The sequence below is a fragment of the Alligator sinensis genome, unplaced genomic scaffold (genome assembly GCF_000455745.1).
Source record: "Alligator sinensis unplaced genomic scaffold, ASM45574v1 scaffold169_1, whole genome shotgun sequence".
NCBI classification, from domain to species: Eukaryota; Metazoa; Chordata; order Crocodylia; family Alligatoridae; genus Alligator; species Alligator sinensis.
Window position 1 is genome coordinate 953,818 of NW_005841924.1, and position 22,598 is coordinate 976,415.

The window sequence follows — 22,598 nt, forward strand, 5'->3', positions numbered from 1 at the left end:
GCGCCCTGCCCCGCCTTGCCCTGCCCGAGTCGGGCCGGGAGGGGAGCCGGCGCCGGCCCAGCCCGCCCCTGCCTGGAGCGCCTCCAAGGCCAGTCCATCCTCTCTCATGGAGGGAGTCTGTCTCTCCATCCCTCCCTCTGTCCGTCTCCCAGGGTGGGGGCCAGGAGGGAGCAGGGCACCCCCGGGAGATACCCCCTGGCAGCGTCTCATGGCACTCACATGCTTGTCTCATCTGGCCGCAGGGGCACGAGGGGAGAGGGGCGATGTCGTGCGGACCAGGGATGTGGGGCACCCTGTCCCCACACTGACGAGAGATTCCGGACAGACGGTGCTGCGCCCGTGAAGAAGAGCTTCTTCATCCACGCGGAAAAAGGCTGGGAGAGCCCGCTGTTCGACCCGCTTGGGACTCCTCTTCTGGGACAGGAGCTGCGTTACGCGGATGAAGAGGAGATCCTGCCCAAAATGAACATGTAACAAAGCCCTGAACTGCTTCAGGAACGGTATTTCCAAAAGCGAAGCGACAGAACTGGGCGGTCATCAACACGCAGGCGACTGCAGTCCCGGTGGGGTCTGCCCTGCAGGGGAGGCAGATGCGCAGAACGAATCTGGAAGGAACTTTTAATCGCTGCGTTCTCTCCTAAGAGAGAGTTGAGCCAAGCTCAACTTGGCTTTTTGGACTCTGCTTTCTAAATCCAGGCATTCAAAGGTTAAGATGTGTTAAACCAGTATTAACCTATTAAGGGTGTCCAGAAAGATACCAGCGACTTTACCAAGTTGCTGTTTACAGTGTGATGACAGTGACAGCCGTAGGCAGACTTGAAAACCTGTCTAATTAAAGAAGTTGATATCAGAAAGCAGCAGGGTAAGAGCACATATTTATGTGTGGGTTTGTTAGGGAGTACTGGATACCATGGCAGAGACTTCAGTAGTAGATCCCTCGCCTTTACCTGTCATAAGGAAAAAGAAAAGCTTATCCATTGAGGAAAAAATTGACATAATAAGTGCAGTGGAAAGTGGCAAGAAAAAGGCAGACATTGCAGCCAAGTACGGCATAAAGAAGAATTCGCTGTCTTCAATTATGAAGAATAAAGACAAGGTTCTAGAAGCCTTTGAGTCCTTACGATTTGATCCAAAAAGGAAAAGATTAAGAACTGCTTTTTATACAGATCTGGAAGAGGCGTTAATGAAGTGGTACAGAATTGCTCAGTGCTTAAACATACCAGTAAATGGTCCAATGCTGCGTCTCAAAGCTAATGACTTTGCCCAGAAACTTGGACATAGTGATTTCAAGTGTAGTAATGGCTGGCTTGATCGTTTTAAATCAAGATATGGTTTAGTATTCAGATCTCAGCCTGTAGAAACTGGTGCTGCCACCACAGCGGATACTTCAGCTGTTTGGTACCAAAATGTGCTTCCTTATTATTTAAATGATTACCAGCCCAAAAATGTGTTTAATGTAAAGGAGACTGGGTTGTTCTATCGCATGTTGCCTAATAACACTTTTGCATTTAAAGGGGAGACCTGTACTGTTGGAAAACTAAGCAAAGAGAGAATAACGGTGGTTGTTGGTACAAATATGGATGGCACAGAGAAACTTCCTTTGCTTGTTATTGGGAAAAATAAAAATCCTCACTGCTTTAAAGATGTGAAGTCGCTGCCTGTAGATTACGAGGCAAATGATATGGCATGGATGACTTCAGAAGTATTTGAACAATGGATGCATAAACTTGATAAGAGGTTTCAAGCCCAGCAGAGGCGAGTAGTAATTTTTATTGGCTCTTTCCCAGCTCATCCAGAGGTAAAGAATCTGAAGTCTGTTGAACTGGTATTCTTTCCTTCAGACTCATCTTCCAAATTCATAGCTATGAAACAGGGAGTAATCAAAAGTCTGAAAGTCAAATACAGACATCGCCTTATCAAAAGATTTGTAGACTGCGTAGAAAGTAGTAAAGAGTTTACATTGACTTTGCTCGATGCGGTTGATATGTTGCATCTCTGTTGGAGGAATGTAACTGCAAAGACTATTGTTAAAAGTTATAAAGAAGCAGGCTTCAAGTCACAATCTGTGGAGAATGTTAACATGGAAACAGAGGTTGAAAATGATTTAGATTTGATTGCACACGCATTGGCAGCTGGAGTAGAGTTTCCTGAAGGTTTGTCTTTGGAAGAATACGCAGCTCTGGATGATGATCTGGTAACATGTGAAATGCCCACAAATAGTGAAATTATATGGGCCAAAGAAAGCACTTCAAATAAAATTTGTTTGTCTGTTTCTGATGATGATGATGAAGGTGATGGTTCACCAGGAACTGAACAGCCTTTGCCATCAAAAAATGAGGCTCTGACTGCCTTAGATACTCTAAGAAGATATCTCAGAAGTCAAGACTTGAATGATTCTCTTCATAATTCCCTAGCAGACCTAGAGAATTTTATTCAACATGTAGCATCTAAATGAGGGGGGGGGAGTGTGCTTTAACGTTTGGTAAAATAGCTACTTAACCAATTAAAAGCCAGGTAATTTGTAGCAAGTGTTGCTGCAAGATTCTCTGGTTGGTCTTAACAGAAATGCCAGATATAATTTAAAAATTTAGAGTAATCAACAAACAAGGCTGTCACCTGAGCTCTTCCAAGGATTATGGAATGAGAAAGTAAAATGGGTGAGTATTAAGATGGAGATTCTACCTTAGTAGCTGTGGTAGGCACAGGAGAAGTAAAAATGATTATTCACCTAATAAATGTAAACAGATTAAAATTATACTCTTTGTTCATGAAGGGTGCTAGCCTTTTCTTACAGGAGTAAACTGACTGAATTCTTTGGAACTGTTTACAATATGTTGGTAAAGACCTACCTGGTTGGGTTTTGGGAATTACTCCTTTTTATAAAGTACAAAAGAAAAAAAGGACAAAATAGACTTTTGAGCATTTTGTAAACAAACAAGAGATAACATTTCCTTTCCTTGTTACAGAATCATAGTCATAATTTATTTTTTGGTTGAGAAACTCTGCAGAATTAGAGGCATAGATAGGGTTTGTTTTGTTTTCTTACAAAAGCTGTCTGGGGCCTGCATATACATTCATGCACAGCCATACAACAAAGTGTGAAAAGACAAAACAAACACAAATAAAGGAACAAAAAAAGTGACTCATTATTTGATGGGTTACTTGTCATAAAAGGATAAAATGTAAGATCATGTAACTTCATTTCAGCTGCTGGGTATCTGAAATTTGGGTTGATATAGGCCCTTCTAGGTTACTCTTACATTTTTCTATGACAGAAAAATTATTGCTCGATTATGCAGTATCTGCATTAGAAATTTTGCTAAACTTTTCTAGTATTTACTATACTTGGTAATAATGAAACAAATAAAGTACTTAAATTTATAGCAGTACTTGTTAAATGTTACAAAGCAGGGACACTTTGCCTGTAGTAGGACTTTTTTGAAACAGTGCAAACTCCTAGTGTAGACACAGTCAGTACAGTTTGCTTTGGTTTGGCTTACTAGGTATGAGTTTGCATCAGTGCAGCTACACTCATGGCTAAAATCTCAGTATGGGTGAGGCCAGGTTTATGAAACTTAAAAAAATAAAATGTTTGTACATTTTTTAACATACTTAAAATAGCTCTTGGTTAATTAAAATTATCTTTTAAAAGTTTTTAAAGTTGATAACTTTAAGGGTTTGTTTTTGCTTTATTTTAGAAAATGAACACCATGTTTAACAGAAACCCTTTAATAAGCCTGGGCAATATGGAATTCATTATGGAGTTAGTATTTAAACCTTGAAATTTACTCCTTTCAAAAAAACCCTCTTGGTTATTTAATTATTCAGCTTGGAAAGTATAGTATGACCAAACTTGTTCTTTTTCCAATATAGGGTACCAAAACCACTTACAAATACAGCCCAGTAAACACTGCACTGCATCAAAGGCCCATGGCAGATGTTAAGATGATAGTGCCACTGAGGGATTTTATGTTCCATTTCAAATGTGTGTCTTGCCATGCCATATGTGCATGCCAGTGTGTACACTGTTTGGGATGGGGCATAACATTTCTCATATCCCACTTGCGCCACTGTGGAGCTGCCACCAGTCTGATCTGTGCATCAGGCAGAGGATGGCTCTATCCTGGACCCTAGAGCTGCCCTATACCCAATCTCAACACTCAGCTGAATGCCAGGATTGGGCATAAGCAGCATTGAGTCTTGGTTCTGGACTCAAAGCTGCCCCCAGCCTGATCCCAGGATTGGGATGATGGTAGCCACAGGACCAGGAGCTGGTTTAGGCCAGTGTTGACAGTAAACTGATTGTTGGCATCCGTCCCAGACAAACCTGAGTCTAGTTCAAGACCTAGGGGACTGGTGCCAATAAGCAGCTGATTGTCAGCACTAGCCCCAAGACAGGCCTAGGTCTGGATGATTGTCAGCACCAGCCCTGGGTCAGCTCAAGATGGGGATAGGCTGGGGCCAAAAGCATACACTTTGAAGGGTTGGGTTCCAGTGAGCCTCCCAGGCTCATTGAGCACATGTGCTCACAAGTGCACACATACAGGGAGCCTGCTCCCATGCACTGGAAATCCAGCACATTGGAGCCGACCTGATTAATCGAGTCTGCTGGAGCATGTAAATTGATGTGCTCTGGCAGCCTTGTGCACCATGTGTATCAGCAGTGCAGCACACCTCTGTCGTGAATCAGAGCAGCCGCCGGCAGCCGCTTGACTCACACACCAGAGTGTTTAGATTTAGAGCTCGGCAGGCGGGTAGTGATGGATGGAGTGGAATTAACCAGGCACAGACGCGTGTAGGTTACAGGAGTTTGTTTACTTACGTCGCCTAGATAGTGATGGACGACGCAGGCGAGCCTTTGTTCCGTTACAGCTTCGGTTACAGAGTTGAGTATACGCATATAACTTCGGTTACAGAGTCGAGTACACGCACGCAGTTAGGTTACGACGAGATAATGACGGACGTGGCGCCGGGAACGGACAGTCGCGCTTGCAAGACTTTCTACGTCAATATTTTACGCTGACGGGGCGATTAGGATTAGGAATTGATCAATTTCCCAATTCTCTGGTGACAAGCACAGGTGTTTCTTGTGAGATCCCCAGAGCTCTCCCCCTTGGGCGGAAACCGTTAAACTATTTATAGGCAGAGGTGTTTTACAGGAATATCCAATGGTGAACCGTTATATGGAATCTTTAATTTTTTGGCAGGTGGCAGCTCTTTGTCTCCTCAAGTTACAAGGTAGTGGGTTAGGTTTCTCTACCTGTTACGTGTGTGCTACGTGTGAGGAGCTTACGCTTATCTTTGACCAATTATATATAGTTTCCCCTAGCATTTTATTTCAGCTGACCAATTATCTACAGTACTCCGGCCGCGTTTTGTTTCAAGGAATTTTTGGCAGGGATGTCTTTTAACCCTTAATCGTCAAAATGAGGATGATTTGAATGGTATCTCTTGCTCAGTGGCATGGGCACAATTTAATTGGGTTGTGACAACCTCCGCGCTGAGAAAATGGTGGTGATGCACTTTGAACTAAAACACAAAGTGCCAACTGCTGATACACAATGCGCAGGTGCTTTTAATTAGCGCAGCTTGCTAATTAAAAGCGCCCGGCACTGTGTTGTAAACACAGGTAAAAATACCTATTATGACCTAGCAGGTTTGATACCTTGCTCTGCAACCCCCTGCAGGTCCCAACAAGCCTGCATCCTAATGCCAAGAATCATGACAAACTACTGATGGTGCTCCTGGTCTGAAAAGGTAAAAACAGGCGTTGTCATACAAAGTGTCCTACCACAGATGATCATCTTTATTGGCCAAGACACACGTTACCCTTTGTCCTGCACTGGGCAGGCACACAATGCGGGACAGTGGGTGACATGCTCTCTTTACCTGGTGATTTTTCCTCATTCCTCGTTGTCCCACACCCTCCCTCTTGCCAGGTTCCATGCTGGGTCCCACAGAGGCACAGGTCAGTGTGGGTCCTGGCACAGGCATGGAGCAACATGGGATCTGAATAATCCCTGGCACCCCGTGCCTCCACACTGACCTATGCCTCTGCATGAAACAAATCCTGCCAGGGATCACTGCAGGGCAGCACAGGATCCAGGAAATTTTTGGCACTCCATGCTTCCACGCCAGGACCTGCATCAGCTACGGCACCAGCCCACGCTTCATGCAGAGGCATGGGTCAGCATGGATCCCAGCATGAAGGTACAGAATATCAGGGATTCCCCATCTCCTGTGCCTGTACACCAGACCACGTGGCTTTTCCCTGCTTATGGAGATGTGCCCCTGAAGATCTTGGGGTATATCTTCATAAGCAGAGACCCCTGACTACCTCTGCTTACAAAAAGGCACCTTGAGATTCCCTGGTACGCCTCTTTGCGAGCAAGGAAAACTCGGCAGGTACTCCTGGGGCTTGAGGGGCTTGATCCTATGCAGGAATTTCTGGGGTGTGCAGGATTGGGCCCTTCAAGCCCCTGAAGCACCTGATCAGAGCAAAAAGGCATCCACCACAATATAATGGCACTACTTTACGCTACCTTTATCGCAGCCGCTGGTGTGACATGACAAAGAGTAGGGTCCTCTATTTGCTTGCCATTTGTGCTGCCATAAAACTTGTTATGGTGGCACAAATGCAACATCTGTTTCTATCCACAAGCAACTTCTTATCTAAAGATTCACAGATTCTATAGAAAACACAATCCCATTTTACATCCTTTTAGGCTGTTGTTAAAATGTAGAGTTGTGACTTTTATATGGAGGTGCTCCATGTTATGTAGTAAATATTAGAGATTCATCTTCCAGAAAACATTACTATTTATAATTCCTGACCCTATTTCACAGTTATCAGTGCTGCCATTTCTAACAACCGGCAAGTCACAGAACTTGCCAGTCAGACTGAATGTTTCTGAAGACTAAAAAAAAAAATCTTGCATATAAAAAAACTGCTGTTACGAGAAACATGCAATCTTAAGAAACGCAAACATTTTGGTTAGATTTCTTCACCTTGTTAATTCAAAATTTGAGATTCTAGAACAAGTTCAGCTATTACTGTTTCAGGTGTCTATAACAAGGTCAGTTTTAAAGAAGAACAAACTTCAGGTCCTAATAAGTAACGGTGAAAAAAGGATTTTTTTTCAACCTGTAAATATTTTAACTTTAGTGTACATACACTATTTCATTTAATTTTAAGGTGCTTAAAGCAAATCTTCAAAGCATGTAAGTGCAAGCAAGTATTGGAAGGCTGGGAACTGTCACTTCAAGCTGAATTTCATTTGAAATTAATAATTATTGTACAAAAGGCCAAATATTGTACAAAAGGTCAATTTGCTAGGCCAAATATCTTCTCTGTTCCTTCATCTATTATTTTAGAAATTTGTCTGCTTTTTCCTCCACAATTCTCTTTTATTTTGCCAAGAGATTATAATTTTGTACCATGGAGTAGGGGTGCGCGAAGTGTGCTGTATTCGATTCGGATTCAGCCCGAATTGGGGACAGTAATTCGATTTGTTGATTGAGTTTGTTCTAAGCCTGGGCTATGTACAGTTTTGTTTAGAGGACTAATTTTTGTATATAGTTACATCCAGTACAACTCCTGGTCTGTCTGCTAGTTATACCAAGGGAATTTATTACTCCCAAAAGTAGGAGAAACACAGTTTGTACCAATATAGTGGCAACTACACTGGGGTGGGAGGGGTATGCCACTTTATACAAGGAATTATACCAGTGTAGTTAAGGCCATACAACTTTTTGTTTAAACAATGTTTAACACACTCTTCTATAGCTGAGTTACTTCTGCAGTGTAAAAAGCCATAATTTATATTCAGTTATGTGAGTAAAATTGAGTACAAAAGTGCCATTTTACAGTAACTTTGTAAAAGCATCATGATCCTTTCTTTTTCTCCATTCTTCTATTGGAAACTCCCTCCACCCTACATTCTGCTTGCTGCTTGAATAGCAGTTTGAGAAAACAGTCACTCAGTCATACTCACTGTACTTCTATCTATAGCCTCTGTGAAAAGTTATAAAAAGACAGCCTCTCAGAATGCAGCTGCCACCTCCTCTGTAGGATGAGCTATTGGGGATGTACTGTACTAGCTGATTTGTGCTCTGCATTGGTCCTTGCTTTGTTTCATTTGCCAATTTGAGGTTCCAGTCTTCAGTAAAGGGCAATGGCATCAGAGCCTGTCTGCTGGACAGTTAAACTCTAAGAACAACACAGCAAGAAAACTTAGGACATAGCTTGCTCAAGACACCAAAAGGACATGCCATTTGCAGCAGAATGATCAGATATTTAAAATCTTTGAAAGGCCTGGGAGCATCAGTATAAAAACACCAGGACTGTGCTCAGGATCTAAATGCTCCTTCATTTGCTCCATGGCAGCAAAGTTCCCTGAAGAGGTCTGCCTCCATATAATGCTTTGGAAAGCAGGATATATTTGCACCTTACAGACTAACCAAGTACATATATATAGCACAAGTTTTCATGGGCTGAAGTTCATTTCAATATCTCATGAAATAAGCTTTAGCCCACAAAAACTTGCCCTATATACAGCTATCTACTGTGGTTGGCTTATAAGGTGCAATCTACCCTGCCTTCTACTTGACTTCAATCTAATACTGCTAACTATGTGCCCATATAATCCTTGCTAATGATTGCATCTAAATATCCTCAAGGGAGTTGCAGACAAATAAGTCTGGTTCAGCCTCTGGTAATTAAACAGGTGCATTTCCAACTGTTTGCCTAGTAAACATTCTATGGGACTTTTACAGTGCCCATTAAATCTATTCAATTGAAGCCATGGCTTTCCTTGCTGGCAAGATTTGTGACCCCCTCCCATTGCATCTTATTACCTGAATGGCATTAATGTGACCTTGTTATCTTAACATTATCTTTAGGTTACATATGTCTAAATCAAAACTCCTCTTTTCTTTCCCTTCGACTCTCTTTCTACTATCCACTTTCCCCCCTACAATGATATGCTGATCATTCCAGCAATCAATGCTAGGAACTCTGACAAACAACTTTTTCTCCACCCATATTTCTAATATTAAATATTGCAGAAGATAGTTTCCAAACAGCTCATGTATCAGCCAGTTTCTTACTCTTGGTAAATGTGCTTGTGATCTCATGCCCTAATTTCTACAGCACTATCTATAGCTGCCTTCCAAAAGTCTTACTTTATTTTAGAACCCTTCAATATGTTTAAATTCCTCATTGCTTCTCAATTAATTTTATTTTGCCCCTCTATTGTTTCTAACTAGGGAGGTTAAAATGAATTAGAAATGTGTAGAAATTAACTTGTGAGAGAGGCTCATTTTATAGGTATGGAAACTGAGATACATGGAGTTGTGACTTTACAAGGTCATTTAGGGAGTCTGTGAGAACTGGTACTCACACAGCCCTCCTTTTTGTCTCTTCCTGGGCGTCCCCATGTTTCCTTCTGTCACTGGTTCCCTGTGATCAACACTCTCAAAAGCATCATTTTGAGATTTTTTTTTTAATCTAACCATTCCCTCCTGTTTCTTCTTTCATCCCCCAGATGCCTACAGACTCCTTTTATTCATCTTTATAGCTTTCTTGCCATGATTCATTCTCTCCTTTCCATTTCTCAATATCACACTTCTTGCCTCAGTTTTTTGGATCTTTCTTCCCCTCTCTCTTACTGATCTCATTACTTTAAATTCTATTTCAAAATCTCTTTTTCCTCCCATTGTGATGATGTGATGTCTGTTTCTTTTCTCCAAAATTCAATATTCAGTTTTCCCCAGACAACCAGCTGTTGACTTCTCATCTGTTTTTTTTCTTGTTGTGTCTTCCTGATACCCTTCCTGAATCAAAGACACTGTGTAAGTGAAGAAAAACAAATACAATGCTATCGCATATGTTTCCTTCCTCAAATTTCACCCTTTTGCTTTCTGCTTGTGTTTTGTTTCCAGCCCTACCACAGAGGGAAGTCTTTTTTTTCTTTTAACTTTCTCCTCCCTGTATCTTGGACACAGTGGTGAATTCACATGTAGTTTTCATACTTATAAAAACCCACAATACTTGGGTTAAATTTTCAATGTTAATTCCTTCAGAATAAAAAAAATGGCATCAAGGCAAACACAGTAAAACATTAGCTGTACTACTGTCTGGATGATTTCAGTGTGTAACATGAATTTTAAGTTATTTGATCAGCATTAATAATGTTTACAATCTGTGCTGATGATTCTGTTCATTTCAGTAGCAGAATCTGTGAGCTCTTCAGAAGTTTTTCTCCATCCCTGCTTGCCAGACACTATAACACATGATAGATGGCAGAAAAGTTTTGAAGAAAAATTGACGGTCCTGGACCCTCTGAAATCCTCTGAAGGGAAATGTTAATTTTAGGGCAGCTTTTGAGGCATCAACCTCATAGCTAAGCTTGAAAAGTGTTCTCTGCTTAAGGTTGTTTTTTTCAAAGTGATCATCTAAATTCACATGTAAAATTAGATTGCCCTAAAAATTATTATGCACAATGACAATGGAGGATAGAGTTCCTGATGAAAATTTAGATTGACTCAGTGAAGGGGTTCTCATAGCATAACTCCCCAAACTGACCTCCATTTAAAAATGTAATTGATTCTTACCAAGAGATGATGATGCTAACAAAAACAAAGAAAAAAACCCAGAGGTTGTACCTATATAAAACTTATATCAGAAGACTGCCCCAAGCTCATTTATTGCCTGAAGCAAGATCCAGTTTCAGAACTTTCTTATTCAAAAGTTAAAAGACTTTTCTTCTGCTTCCATAGTCATAGATAAGGTTTCTTTTAGCCCTACCTGGCAGTCAAGTAGAAACTTGCTTAGAGATACGGCAACATTGTCAGAGTATTTATATATAAGATGATGTTTTAGTGACCTCTGAAATTCACAGGAAGTCAAATCAGACTTAAAACTCATAAATCACATCAGATTCCCAGTTACACTTTGTAATACAAATGTAGTGCATTTGATGGGATTAAGTTGTTCCCTAATCCTGACTCCCTACACCAAATTACCTGTTTTTGAAATGGTGGTTAGATAAACATCAAATGCACAGCTTTGAGACAAGAGTAGGATGCTTAGAACAGATGGGCTCAATACATGTAATACCCCATCAGAGTTGACATGGGTTGGGGGCTGACAACTGACAGGCTCAAAATATAGCACAGACACATGCAATGAAATCCAGGTGGAAACTGAGAATGAGCAATTTCAGTGCACAGCTAGATATGCCACACATATGGTACCGAGACATCAGAGAGCTGAAAACAGACAAGTCTGGTATCTCTTTAGCTTGGTACAGCACATACATGCAATACTAACACAGAGAGAAATGAAAATAAGTAGTCTTTGAACTTGCCCTAGGCATTTAGCACTGTGAACTGGGGCTACCTGCGTGTCCCAGAAGCCATCTTCCTTCTCTCATTTGTACCTCCTTACTGCCACCAATTGCTCAAAAACAAAATAAATTAGGGTGATGGAGGATTGCTCTTGGGTTTTCCCTTTAGCTTGCTTCTGCGGCCTTTTGGCTAGAGGCAAGTGAGAATAGGGGTTTCTGAACCCCATGACCTCCAGGCTTGAGGATTGCATGTAGGATGCCTGCCATGAATTTCGGAGTATCTGAAGCCCCAGGCTGAAGAGTGGGAGGTAGGATACTTGCCAGTGGTAGTGCCACACAGACTTGAACAATTGAGTCCTGCTTAGTCAACAACATTCAGAACTGATTTTGCTAATTTGGCCTGAGACATGAAATTAAAAATAATAATACTAATAACGTTTGTTAAAACACAGCTAAGACTGAGTAGCCCTACAGAATGTAGAATTTGTCAGCCAAAACCAGAAACCTGTAAAATTGCTCAACTCCACACAATGCACACAGAGTAGATTCAGGAAATGCAAAGTTAAAGGAAGTGCACAGAGAAGATTGTGCTTCCTATGCCACACTTTTTACCTACCTATAACTCCAGCCTGATGAAAGGCATGGACAAACATACCTCTTTTAACCATTTTAAAAGGACAGGAGGAACTGGAGCTTTGGAGTGCGCAGAAGCTGTTAACTTGTGTTACACCTTTGTGATTGTATTGACTATTCACAAGTTGGCTAGTCACCCTAGCTTGGACCCTTAATTTAACAGGGTTAAAGTTGTAGTAGTTTAGCTACACTTGTATTCCTACAGAATCTTGCAGATGTAACAGTTGCACCATAACAACTTATATTGGTATCCTTTCATATCGTTGCATGTATTATGCATGTCTGTCTATACCCAGAGTCAGCAACACAAGGCAAGTAAGGAAAGTCCCGGGACACAGAAGGCATTCAGTCCATTCTCCTGCTGTTACAGGGAACAATGTCAAATAATCCCTTTCATAGATGTATTAAACTCCATCTTAAGGGTGTGGATATATGAATAGCTTACTACAGAGTAAAAGTAGATGGGCTTTACCACATGTCCACTGCTCCACAGTAACCACCCATACTTCAGAATAAGTGAAATCTAAGGCAAAAATGATTTACCCTTCTTTCCTTCAGGGCTAAGGTACACTAGTTTAGCTTCCACTTACCATAGAATAAGGGTGTGCACATGGGCAGTTACTGCAGATCATCTGATGTGTGATGAAGACCCACTATCTTTCACCCTACGGTAAGTCATTCACTGATGATTAGACCCCTTCTAATTCTTAGCCTGAGGTTATTCCTGGCTGGTTTACACCAAATGAACACTAGATATACAACAAAGGTTTTAGCCTTCCCTGGCAACACCTGTTGTTTTCTATGTTCATCCTTATCCCACCCATACAACTGTTAACCTGCACTCCTCTTAATACCCTATACAGACTTCCACCATCCATGCTTCACTGATCTGGGGAGCACTAGCAGGGAACAAGACACACATCATCCTGAACAATAAGATGACATGAGAGGTGAAGTAACATGAGGTACCTATATTAAAAGGAAGTCCTTAGGCCTTTATTCAGGTGAGCAATTTCAGAACATGCTTAACTGGCAACACAAGAAAGCAATAGCCCCATTGAAGGTAATGGGACTGAATCACATATTAATCCCATATTTAAGTGTTTTCTTAAATGAGAACTATAAGGGCATCTATACATGAGCAGTGAGGCTACTCCAATGCACTGTAATTACAGTGCATCAGAGCAGACACAAATAAATTTTTAAGCCTGTCAGACTGTCCACCCACTCTGCTTGCACCCCTGTGGGTGGACAGTCCTATTTGGGTCTGCTGGAGCTCTGTAATCATTGGCAATGCATAGGGGGTGCACACGGGTGCACGTGCACCCCCTGAGATTAGCGGTGCACCCCCTAAAAGAAGCTCCACTGACTCTGCTGGGAGCACCTGTGGGCAGTTGTCGCTTGCCACCCTCCACCCCCACTCACCACCGACACCACCAGCAGCCTCTGAGGGTGGTCGCCAGTCGCCCTGGCTGCTGCCAATGCTGCCAGTGGCATCTTCAGGTGGTCGCTGACCGCTGGTCAGCGCTTGCCACCCTCTCCCCCGACCCGACACTGCTGTGGCCACCTGCGAGAGGTCCCTGCTCGCTGCCTCCATGTCCCCACCACTGGGGGCACACATTGTTCATGGTGGTAATTTTTGTGCTCCAGCAGCCTTCAGCATCTTGTGTATCACTGTCCCTGCACTTAAAAATGGTGCTTTTATCTAAAGCTTGTTTCAGGCCATTCTAATTAAAGCACTCCTGCCCCCCACTCCCAGAATATGTGTATAAATGCCCTATGGGGGTAAACAGACATTGCATTTCTCCACCTTTTGCTTAGGAATTCTATGGACTACCGGTCTGTTGTTCCAGTTTAAGTATCCATGAAATATGAAAGAGAAAATATGCTAACACTTTCATCCCTTCCTGGCCGCCCCCACCCTCACCCTCTGTGCTGTCTATAAGTTAATAGTAGCTGGTTCAAGTTATTTGACTGTCATTCCAGTGACAAGCTTATCAGATTGTGTGCTGTCCCTGGCCCCTCATATATACACCTTATAATACAGTCTTTCCATTTCAGAGGTATTTGATAATTTACACCTGCAGGCTGAATCCAGCCTGCATGCAGGGCTTCTCGTGGGCCAGACATTTTGTGAGCAGTGGTGGCAATTAATCCAAAGCTGCAATATCAGCATGGCTCCCGGAGCCACAGTGTTAATGTGGCCTCCACTCATTCCCCCTTTTCTTCTTCTGTTGATATTAATCTAAAAATGTTCATTTCCACAGGACCCCTGACTCACTAAACATGACAGGAGGGCTTGTATGAGTGAAGTTAGAAATATGCCAATTTTTTTCCAGGACTGGAATCTTATTTTCTCAGTTATGTCTCTGATTTCAGAGAAACTACTTCAGGGTAAGCGAGGTGTGGTGTCAGTGGTAAAGATATTTTGCTATGGTTCCAACCACCTGAGTTCACGCCTTGCTGTAGATTTGTGCCAAAAGTGGCTACCATTCAAACCAGCTGCACCTAGTCATTCAGGCAACTAGATATGATGATTGCCATGACTCCCTTGAGTGCTCTTGGACACAGAAACTGGTAGGCATTACTCACACTAGCCCACTGGGCTACTAGGTTTGGACAATTTTGATTTTAACTTTTGATACATGAGCAAGATACTGTTCAATTTAAGTAAGAGTAGAGCAATTTCACCTGCAGGCCAGATTTTTTTTTAATTAGGTAGTTGATTAAATATGCAAATAGGCATCTCATAGAGTCTTAAAGTATCTGGATGCTTAACTTAGAGATGCACCTATGCACTTCAGAAAATCTCACTAGCTGCCTATTTGCATCTTTAGGTATCTAAATACTTTTAAAAGTCTGGCCCTAAATGCTGATTTGTAGATTTAACTCACAATAAGGTTTGGTTTTGAATTTAGGACATACTTAATATGGATTTTTTAGGAAAAAAATGAGATTTTTTAATTAATTGATACAGAGAGGGTTTTAGATGGGTGGATCAAGTGAGAAATGCCACAATCTAAGAATGAATCAAGAAGCATTTAAGCAATATTATTTTAGGACATAACATTTATTTTCAGCTACTTAATGTATAGCTGGAAAACTATATTACTTATATTACAATTTCGACTTACTTTTGGGTTTTTGTATGATAGCTAGGATAAGAGAGGATGAGACTTCAAAAGAGTTTTATTTGCCCAGGAAGCGGTCACTGTTTGAGAAAATTTGATCCTTACAGAATCAGTTTATGGACATCAGAGGTGAGAAAAAGCAGAGCTAAAAGAAATAAAGGAAAATTATTAAGTTAAAATGTATGTGTTGTTTTATAATCAGATTTTCTTTACTTGGGCTAGACAGCACCAAACTTACCAGAAATGGAAAGGATTGAAAGATCTAGTTCACTCTTTTCCACTTACATTGTTACTTTATTTTGTTCATTTAATTCAGTCTCAGCCATGGATATACAAGACTCAATTTTATTTCTGCTTTTTCATAAGTTTCTAGCTGGTTTCACTTTTTGTTATATCTTAAAGGAATTATTGCTTCCTTTTGGCAGGTAAAACATGATTAAAAACAAACAAATCATGGACATTTGTTGACCTGACTGTGACCTTCCAATGTAGAGCTCTTTGTAAAATACACAATAGTGAAGGCTGCTATCAGGAAGAATTATTTCTATCCTTCTCTTTTAGCAGCTTCATCCCCTAAGTATTGGGTTGTTGGTTGTAGCTGTGTTGGTCTAAGGTCATAGGCAGACAAGGATTTTTGGGAAGATGTGCTATCTTTTATTAGACCAACTAAATAGTTGGAAAAATTGTTCTTTGCAAGCTTTTGGGCTCAAACACCCTTCTTCAGGCATAGAGGCACCGTTCAGGCACCCTTCTTCAGGCAACAACCTCTTGTTGTTTTGTGTTCTCTCTTGGGTAAAATAGACACCAATATGCAAAATGCAGGTCTGTGAAAATGCAAACGTGTGGCATTGAGACTCAGAGGCCGTGGGAGACAATAGGTGTGAGACAGGTGTGGGGAAAAAGGAGAAATGTTGAGCTGGTCGTAGAATGTAGTTGGTAAAATGCAAACAGTTTATCAGGGGTTATCAGATGGCAGGTAAGTTATAATGTCCCATTATCAATATCAAGAATGGCAAAAAAACAAACCACCGTATACAAGAAACCCACAGACCAACATACATATCTGCACAGAACCAGCAATCACCCTAAACACACCAAGAAAGCTGTAATATACAGCCAAGCCCTCCGATACCACTGAATTTGCACTGAGGAGAATACTCACGGTCGTCACCTCACTAGTCTCAAAAGTCTGCAGCTTGAGGTGCAGTTCCCCCCAAACCCCTGCACCTATATCTTTGAAACTCGGCAAGCTTTGTGGCCTCAGCAAGAGCTACCAGCCCTGCAGTTTTGACCCCCCTGTGTTGTAACACATAGACGTGACAGGAGCTTTGCTTTCAAGCATTTGGGGTACAGTTCCCCCCAAATCCCTGCACTGATCTTCTTAAAACTTGGCAGGCTTTGTGGCCTCAGTAAAAGCTACCACCCCTGCAATTTTCACCCCCCTGTGGTGTGACACACAGCCGTGACATGGGTTTGGCTTTCAAGAATTTGGGGTACAGTTTCCCCCAAAGCCCCTGCACCAATATTCTTGAAACTTGGCAGATTTCATGCACTCAGCAGAGGCTACCATCCCTGTAAGTTTCATCCAAATCAGACAAGAAACAAAGTTATAGATATTTCATTGATTCCCCATTATACCCTATGGCTGGATCTCTAAGGCGGCTCCAAAGTTTCGGAGCCGCTTCGGCCTGATCAAGGTGGAAACCCAGTCCAGAGCTCCAGATCAGATCGCAGCCATCTGAAGCGGCCAGATCCAAAGCCGGATCATATCGCTGCCAACTCACACAGGCCTACTAACTGCCCTGATGTAAAATATGTAGGAGAAACCAAACAACAACTGCGCACCAGAATTAACTCACACCAGAAATCTATCAAAGACAAAAATACCCAAGTACCTGTGGGTGCACACTTCTCACAAGACAACCACTCTCTCTCCAATCTCTCAGTTCTAGTCCTCAGAGGGAATCTACAAAACACCGTTTGTAGATGGGCCTACAAACTTCACTTCATAAATCTGCTGGATACAAAAAAATCATGGACTAAATATAGGCAGACAAGGTTCCTTGGGTGAATTTGATATCTTTTATTAGACCAACCCAAATGGTTGGAGAATAGTTATTAAGCAAGCTTTCGGGTTCAAAAACCTTTTGTCAGGCTAAGGAAGCTTCACATGAGTAAATTGACTGGGTTTCCATTTTTTAATAATACCTTCTGAGTTAACATGTTCTCCTATATGTCTTTTAACCATCCTAATTCTATTTCCCCTCTATTAGCATCATCTCTCTTATTCTGAGGTCCACTCTCCTTTTGATTGCAAGTTTTTTAGTTGAAAATAACTTTATTAATTCTCATTCTGTGGATGAGCTTTTCTAAGAAGCCAAGTATGGCAGGATCTTGTTCCAATGTCAAGCACTGCAGTACATCCGTTTGTCTGCTCTCAGCTTCTTGCATCAAGATATACCTGTCTGTAGTTTGGGAGAGTACTCTTATCTGGAAGTCAGGCTCTAAATTCTAACTAACTTCAATAAAAGCAGAATAAGGGCCTTTCTTAGTTACAATAATTGCAATATCTTTATGAACCATTTTTGCTACAAAAAGTTATCTTAAGCTGCTTGCACAAGACATGTACATATAGGGCGTATCTACACAAGAGTTTTACTGTGGAGATGCCCGATTAGCTCCACAGTAAAATCTCAACATCTACATGTGCAGCCCTATTAGGCCATAGGAAATGAATTCACTCTGCCACAAGTTAGTACGCAGACATACAAGTACTATCCTGTGGCAGCGTTCTTTAGTCACAGCAACACACATGTAGATGGTGATTGGGGCACTAGGGTGCTTTAATGTGGGGGCTGCCTGATAGCTACCATTTCACAAATGAAGTGCCAATGCAGCCCTGGACAGGGGTGAAAACTATCACCCACATATTACATATTTTTACATATTACATACTACATATTATTATGCATCTCACATATTATGCCTCTCTGAATGAGTTAGTCTGTAAGATGCCACCCTTCTCTGCCTTCTGCCTAACCCCAGACTAACACAGCTAGCTACTTCTTTCCCCATAATACAGATCAGGAAACTGGCCCAACTCCCTTTTAAAATGGACTACTTCTATTTCAATCTCACTCTGTCATTGTCATTGGCTGTTAAGGTTGGAGATGTGAAAGATTTGTAAACTAAAGTTCTTCACAATAGAATTGTGAGAATTAGCAGAAACTGATATTCAAATTTTGCACTGCTTGTCTGAGAGTTTTCAATGAAAGTATCTGCTTTGCTTAGGTGATCTTTTGGGGTTTGTATAAAACTCAGTTGCAAAAATGTTTTTCTGTGCTGTCTAGAGGCTAAATAGAACATATCATCAGCGACTTGAATGTGGGTGTGAATTGTACTCTGTCCAAGTTTGCGGATGATACTAAATTGTGGGGTGAAGTGCATACTCTGGAGGGTAGGGAACAATTGCAGGCAGACCTGGACAGGTTACAAAAGTGGGCAGTACACAATAGGATGCAGTACAACAAGGACAAGTGCAGAGTGCTGCATCTAGGGTGCAAAAATATCCAGCACATCTACTGGCTGGGAAGTGACCCTCTCAGCAGCACAGAAACAGAAAGGGATCTTGGAGTCATAGTGGACTCCAAAATGAACATGAGTCGTCAGTGTGACGAAATCATCAGCAAAGCTAACCGCACTTTATCATGCAACAGCAGATGCATGACAAATAGACCCAAGGAGATGATACTTCCCTTCTATGAAGCATTGGTCAGACCGCAGTTGGAGTACTGCATCCAGTTTTGGGTGCTGTACTTCAAGAAGGATGTTGATAGACTTGAGAGGGTCCAGAGAAGGGCCACTCATATGGTTAGAGGCTTACAGGACAAGCCCTATGAGGAGAGACTGAGGGACCTGGACCTCTTCAGCCTCCACAAGAGGAACCTGAGAGGTGATCTTGTGGCCGCCTACAAATTCTTTAGGGGGGTGCAGCAAAGGATCAGAGATGCTCTGTTCACCAGGTGTAACAAGGAACAATGGTCACAAACTGACAGAGAGCAGATTTAGGCTCGATATCAGGAAAAATTTCTTCACAGTAAGGGTGGCCAAAACTTGGAATGGGTTTCCAAGGGAGGTGGTGCTCTCCCCTACCTTGGGGGTCTTTAAGAGAAGGCTGGATTGGCTCTTTCCTGCCTAGGCAGGGGGTTGGATTCGATCTGTTGAGGTCCCTTCTGACCCTAGCATCTGTGAATCTATGTCATTTTTTGTGCTAACCTAACTACCAGATTTCCTGACAGCACTGACACTGTCATTAGAGTTGTTTGCACCAGATAAACTCAACCAGTATCCTACTCCCATAATGATGGCTTTAATCTCATGTAGATTTCAGTACTGGTACCCTTGGGAGATCACAGATCAATGCATTTATGATCAGACAAAAATGCTGTTTATTCCAGGGCTGTCTAACTGGTTATATCCAATCCATGAGTGGTTAATGTGTAGCCTGTAGGTTCCCCCCTACCTGCCACTCCCTACATTGTTTCTGCTACTTCAGAGGCTGTGGTCTCTGGGGTAGAGCAGTATGACAGGGAAGGCCTCATGTGTCTATGATCTCAACAGTGGCAGCAGGGGGGAGGGGGGCTCACGCTGCCCACCTAGTGGCAATGATAAAAGTTTTTTACTGCCCACACAGCAGCAAAGTGGGGAATTTATATTGCCCATGTAGTCCAAGGAAGCCTGCACTTTGTGGCCTACAGCCCAGGGCCCTGCAGCCAATATAGGGTGCAGTCCCCAACCACTCAGAAGTTGGACAGCCCTGGCTTAAGTGAACCTTCAAAAGTAAATATAGTTTAAAGCAGGGCTGGCCAACCTTCGGCACAAGTGATACAAGTGGCACTGGCAGCCTTTATGTGTGGCAGACCACAGATTAGGGAGGAGACAGGCAGCACAATGGCATAGACAGGGAGCACGGGGCAGGAAACAGAAAGCAAAGTGGCCAATTGGTTAGGCAGCACGTGACAGGAAGCAGAAAGAAGAGCAGCAGATGAGGCAGGGAAAAGAGATCAGAATAGCACTCTGGGGAGGGTATGGGGTTAATTTGTGGCACACCTGCCAGAAAGAATTCCCCCCCACCCCCTGTTTAAAACAAAGGTGCTCAACATCTAGCCCATGGGGCAGATCCACCTGTGGAGTCATGTCATTCAGCTCACAGGGCTTTCCAGAGGTCTGAAAATTTGGTGCAGGGGACCGGTGGCAGCATTCATTGCAGATACCCAGCTGACAAATTTCAGGACATAGGGGGAGGCCTGCAGGCAAATAGGGTACACGGCCCAGTCCAGGTGACAAGGGGCCAGGGAGGCACAAGGCAGGATCCAGACAGTGCAGAGGTCAGTCAAAGTGTTATGAAGCTGGATATGGAGGCATGGGATAGATCCAGACACACACAGGTAGCTCAATCAGGGTAGTGCAAGGCAGGATCTGGATGGTACAAGGCCTAATCCAGGCAGTGAAAAGCAGGATGCAGGGGAGGAGGCCTGATTCAGATAGTATGAGGTTTGATCTAAGTGTATGGGGCCTAATTCAAGTGGTGCAAAGCTAGATCTAGAAGTGCAGGGCCCAATCCAGTGAGCATGAGATGATACCTGGTGGTGCTCAGTGATCCAGATTCCAGTGGGATTCTGGAGGACCTATGTGAGACCAGATCAGGGCATGTGGGGCCCAGCCCTATGGACTAACTCCAAGCCACTCATCTGGTCCAAAGGAACAAAAGGTTGAGCACCATTCATTTAAATAATAGTGTTAGCACAGCATAGACATAGTTTGTCTGTTTTCCTACCTTAGGGTTTTGCATGATATCAAAGAACATAGGCAGGCTTTTAGCAAGGAAAATTTTAAAACCCATACACCACACTTCAGAAAGGAATTGTACTAACATATTGAGCTACACTTGATTATAAATAATCAAGAGTCTGGGTTACAACATGATTAAATAAAGTAGCATAGGATCTAATCACAATCTTGAAGCCAAATGAACACCTTGACCATTCAAGACTTCGGACCAGTTGCAGGGACATGATTAGGCTAATTTACAAATGTTCATACTGTTGTACATGAGTCAGGCAATTAGTTGTGTTATATGTCCTTTGGATCCACAACTTCTTCTTGCGTATGACTTCAAAAAGTCGACTCCTCCAACCACTAAGAGTAGATTCATCAATATTACTACAATCTTTCAGACGGTTTGCTCCCTCTGGTGGACCATATAGAGGGCAGTCAGTTAGCTTATGTTGGGCTGCAGCCAGGATTGTAGCTATTTCCACAAAGATACATAGGCAATATTTCTATCGCCATTTTGTCACTTGGTGTGAACATTTTCACACCAATCCCACAATACTTTTGCAGCTCCTTGAAGTATTACAGATTTGTAAAAGTCTGAACATCTTTGAGAGTTTTCATTATACATTCACTGAATACTTCCTACTGTACTGAGAAGTAAGGAAGGCCTTTAACTTCCACGTGCTTTATTGTATGTTTAAAAAGTGTATGCAAAAGCCTTGTTTTAAAAATATAGAGGCAGCTGAGTGCATTGGTTATCCAATACCAGTGGTGTCCAAGAGAACACAATCTTCCAAAGTAGCAGTTCTCGACCTTTTGCATCTGACGTCCCACCAACCATTTTGTCAAAAAACCTTGGTCCCACCATGATAAAAACAAAACCCCCAAAAATTGCACTGTTTGAGATATCTGTTGATTCATCTATTTGAAGTGGAAACAACTGAATTTTTCAATCAGGCAATGAGTTGAAGTCCCACCTACACTGATTGAGAAACTGTTCCAAAGGACATGGTCATTTAGTGAATTGTTTTAATAGGAAGAGTGGTCCTTTCTCCCCCTCATGTTGTGCAGAGGCTTTTTCTTGTATAACTATACAAACATGTCTGCCACAGATTCAGCTGTATGAACTCAGCTTGGCTAACACAGTAAGTTTGCTGTGAACTAAAACTGTGAAATTGTTCTTTACATTTAAAATTTTATTAACCTCTATAAGTCTATAGCAGAGACTACCTTTTTTCCTGCAGCCATTGTCTGTATTCCGAACCTCTCACTTTCCAGATCAACAGGTAGGGCAGACTACCAAATGATCTTTTATGGAATAATGGGCTACTGTGTGTGCATACGAGTACATCTGGGCTCTGCAAACCAATGCTGTTAGCAATTAAATAGCCTTTCCTTTCATTCAGATAATAAAAAATAGTACTTTTATAGCAGCAAGACCTGAGTTATACCTTAGCTCTCATGGCACCGTTCCAAGTGACTACAACATGCAACATGGCGACAATGATCATTTCCTAGCGGGCCATTGATTTATTACAATGCCAATCCAAATCCCATTAGAAAATTGATCCTCAAGTGAGCACCATACCTGAAGCCATAATTCAAGTAGAGGTAGCTCAAAGTTGTTCTTTCATATACTACAAAGTGACAC

General features: G+C 42.1%; 1 protein-coding gene across 1 annotated transcript; it reads left to right on the forward strand.

Annotated features, from left to right (window-relative positions):
• The first annotated feature begins 109 nt into the window (after window positions 1–109).
• On the forward strand, window positions 110–2,766 carry TIGD4 (tigger transposable element derived 4). Its single transcript, XM_006019155.3, has one exon. It carries the CDS (start codon window positions 911–913, stop codon window positions 2,453–2,455), a length of 1,545 nt encoding a protein of 514 aa, XP_006019217.1. The 5' UTR covers window positions 110–910; the 3' UTR covers window positions 2,456–2,766.
• Window positions 2,767–22,598: the final 19,832 nt, after the last annotated feature.

Excerpts from the sequence above, each read along its gene's own strand:
- TIGD4 (XM_006019155.3), top strand. The coding sequence starts at position 911 with ATGGCAGAGACTTCAGTAGTAGATCCCTCGCCTTTACCTGTCATAAGG.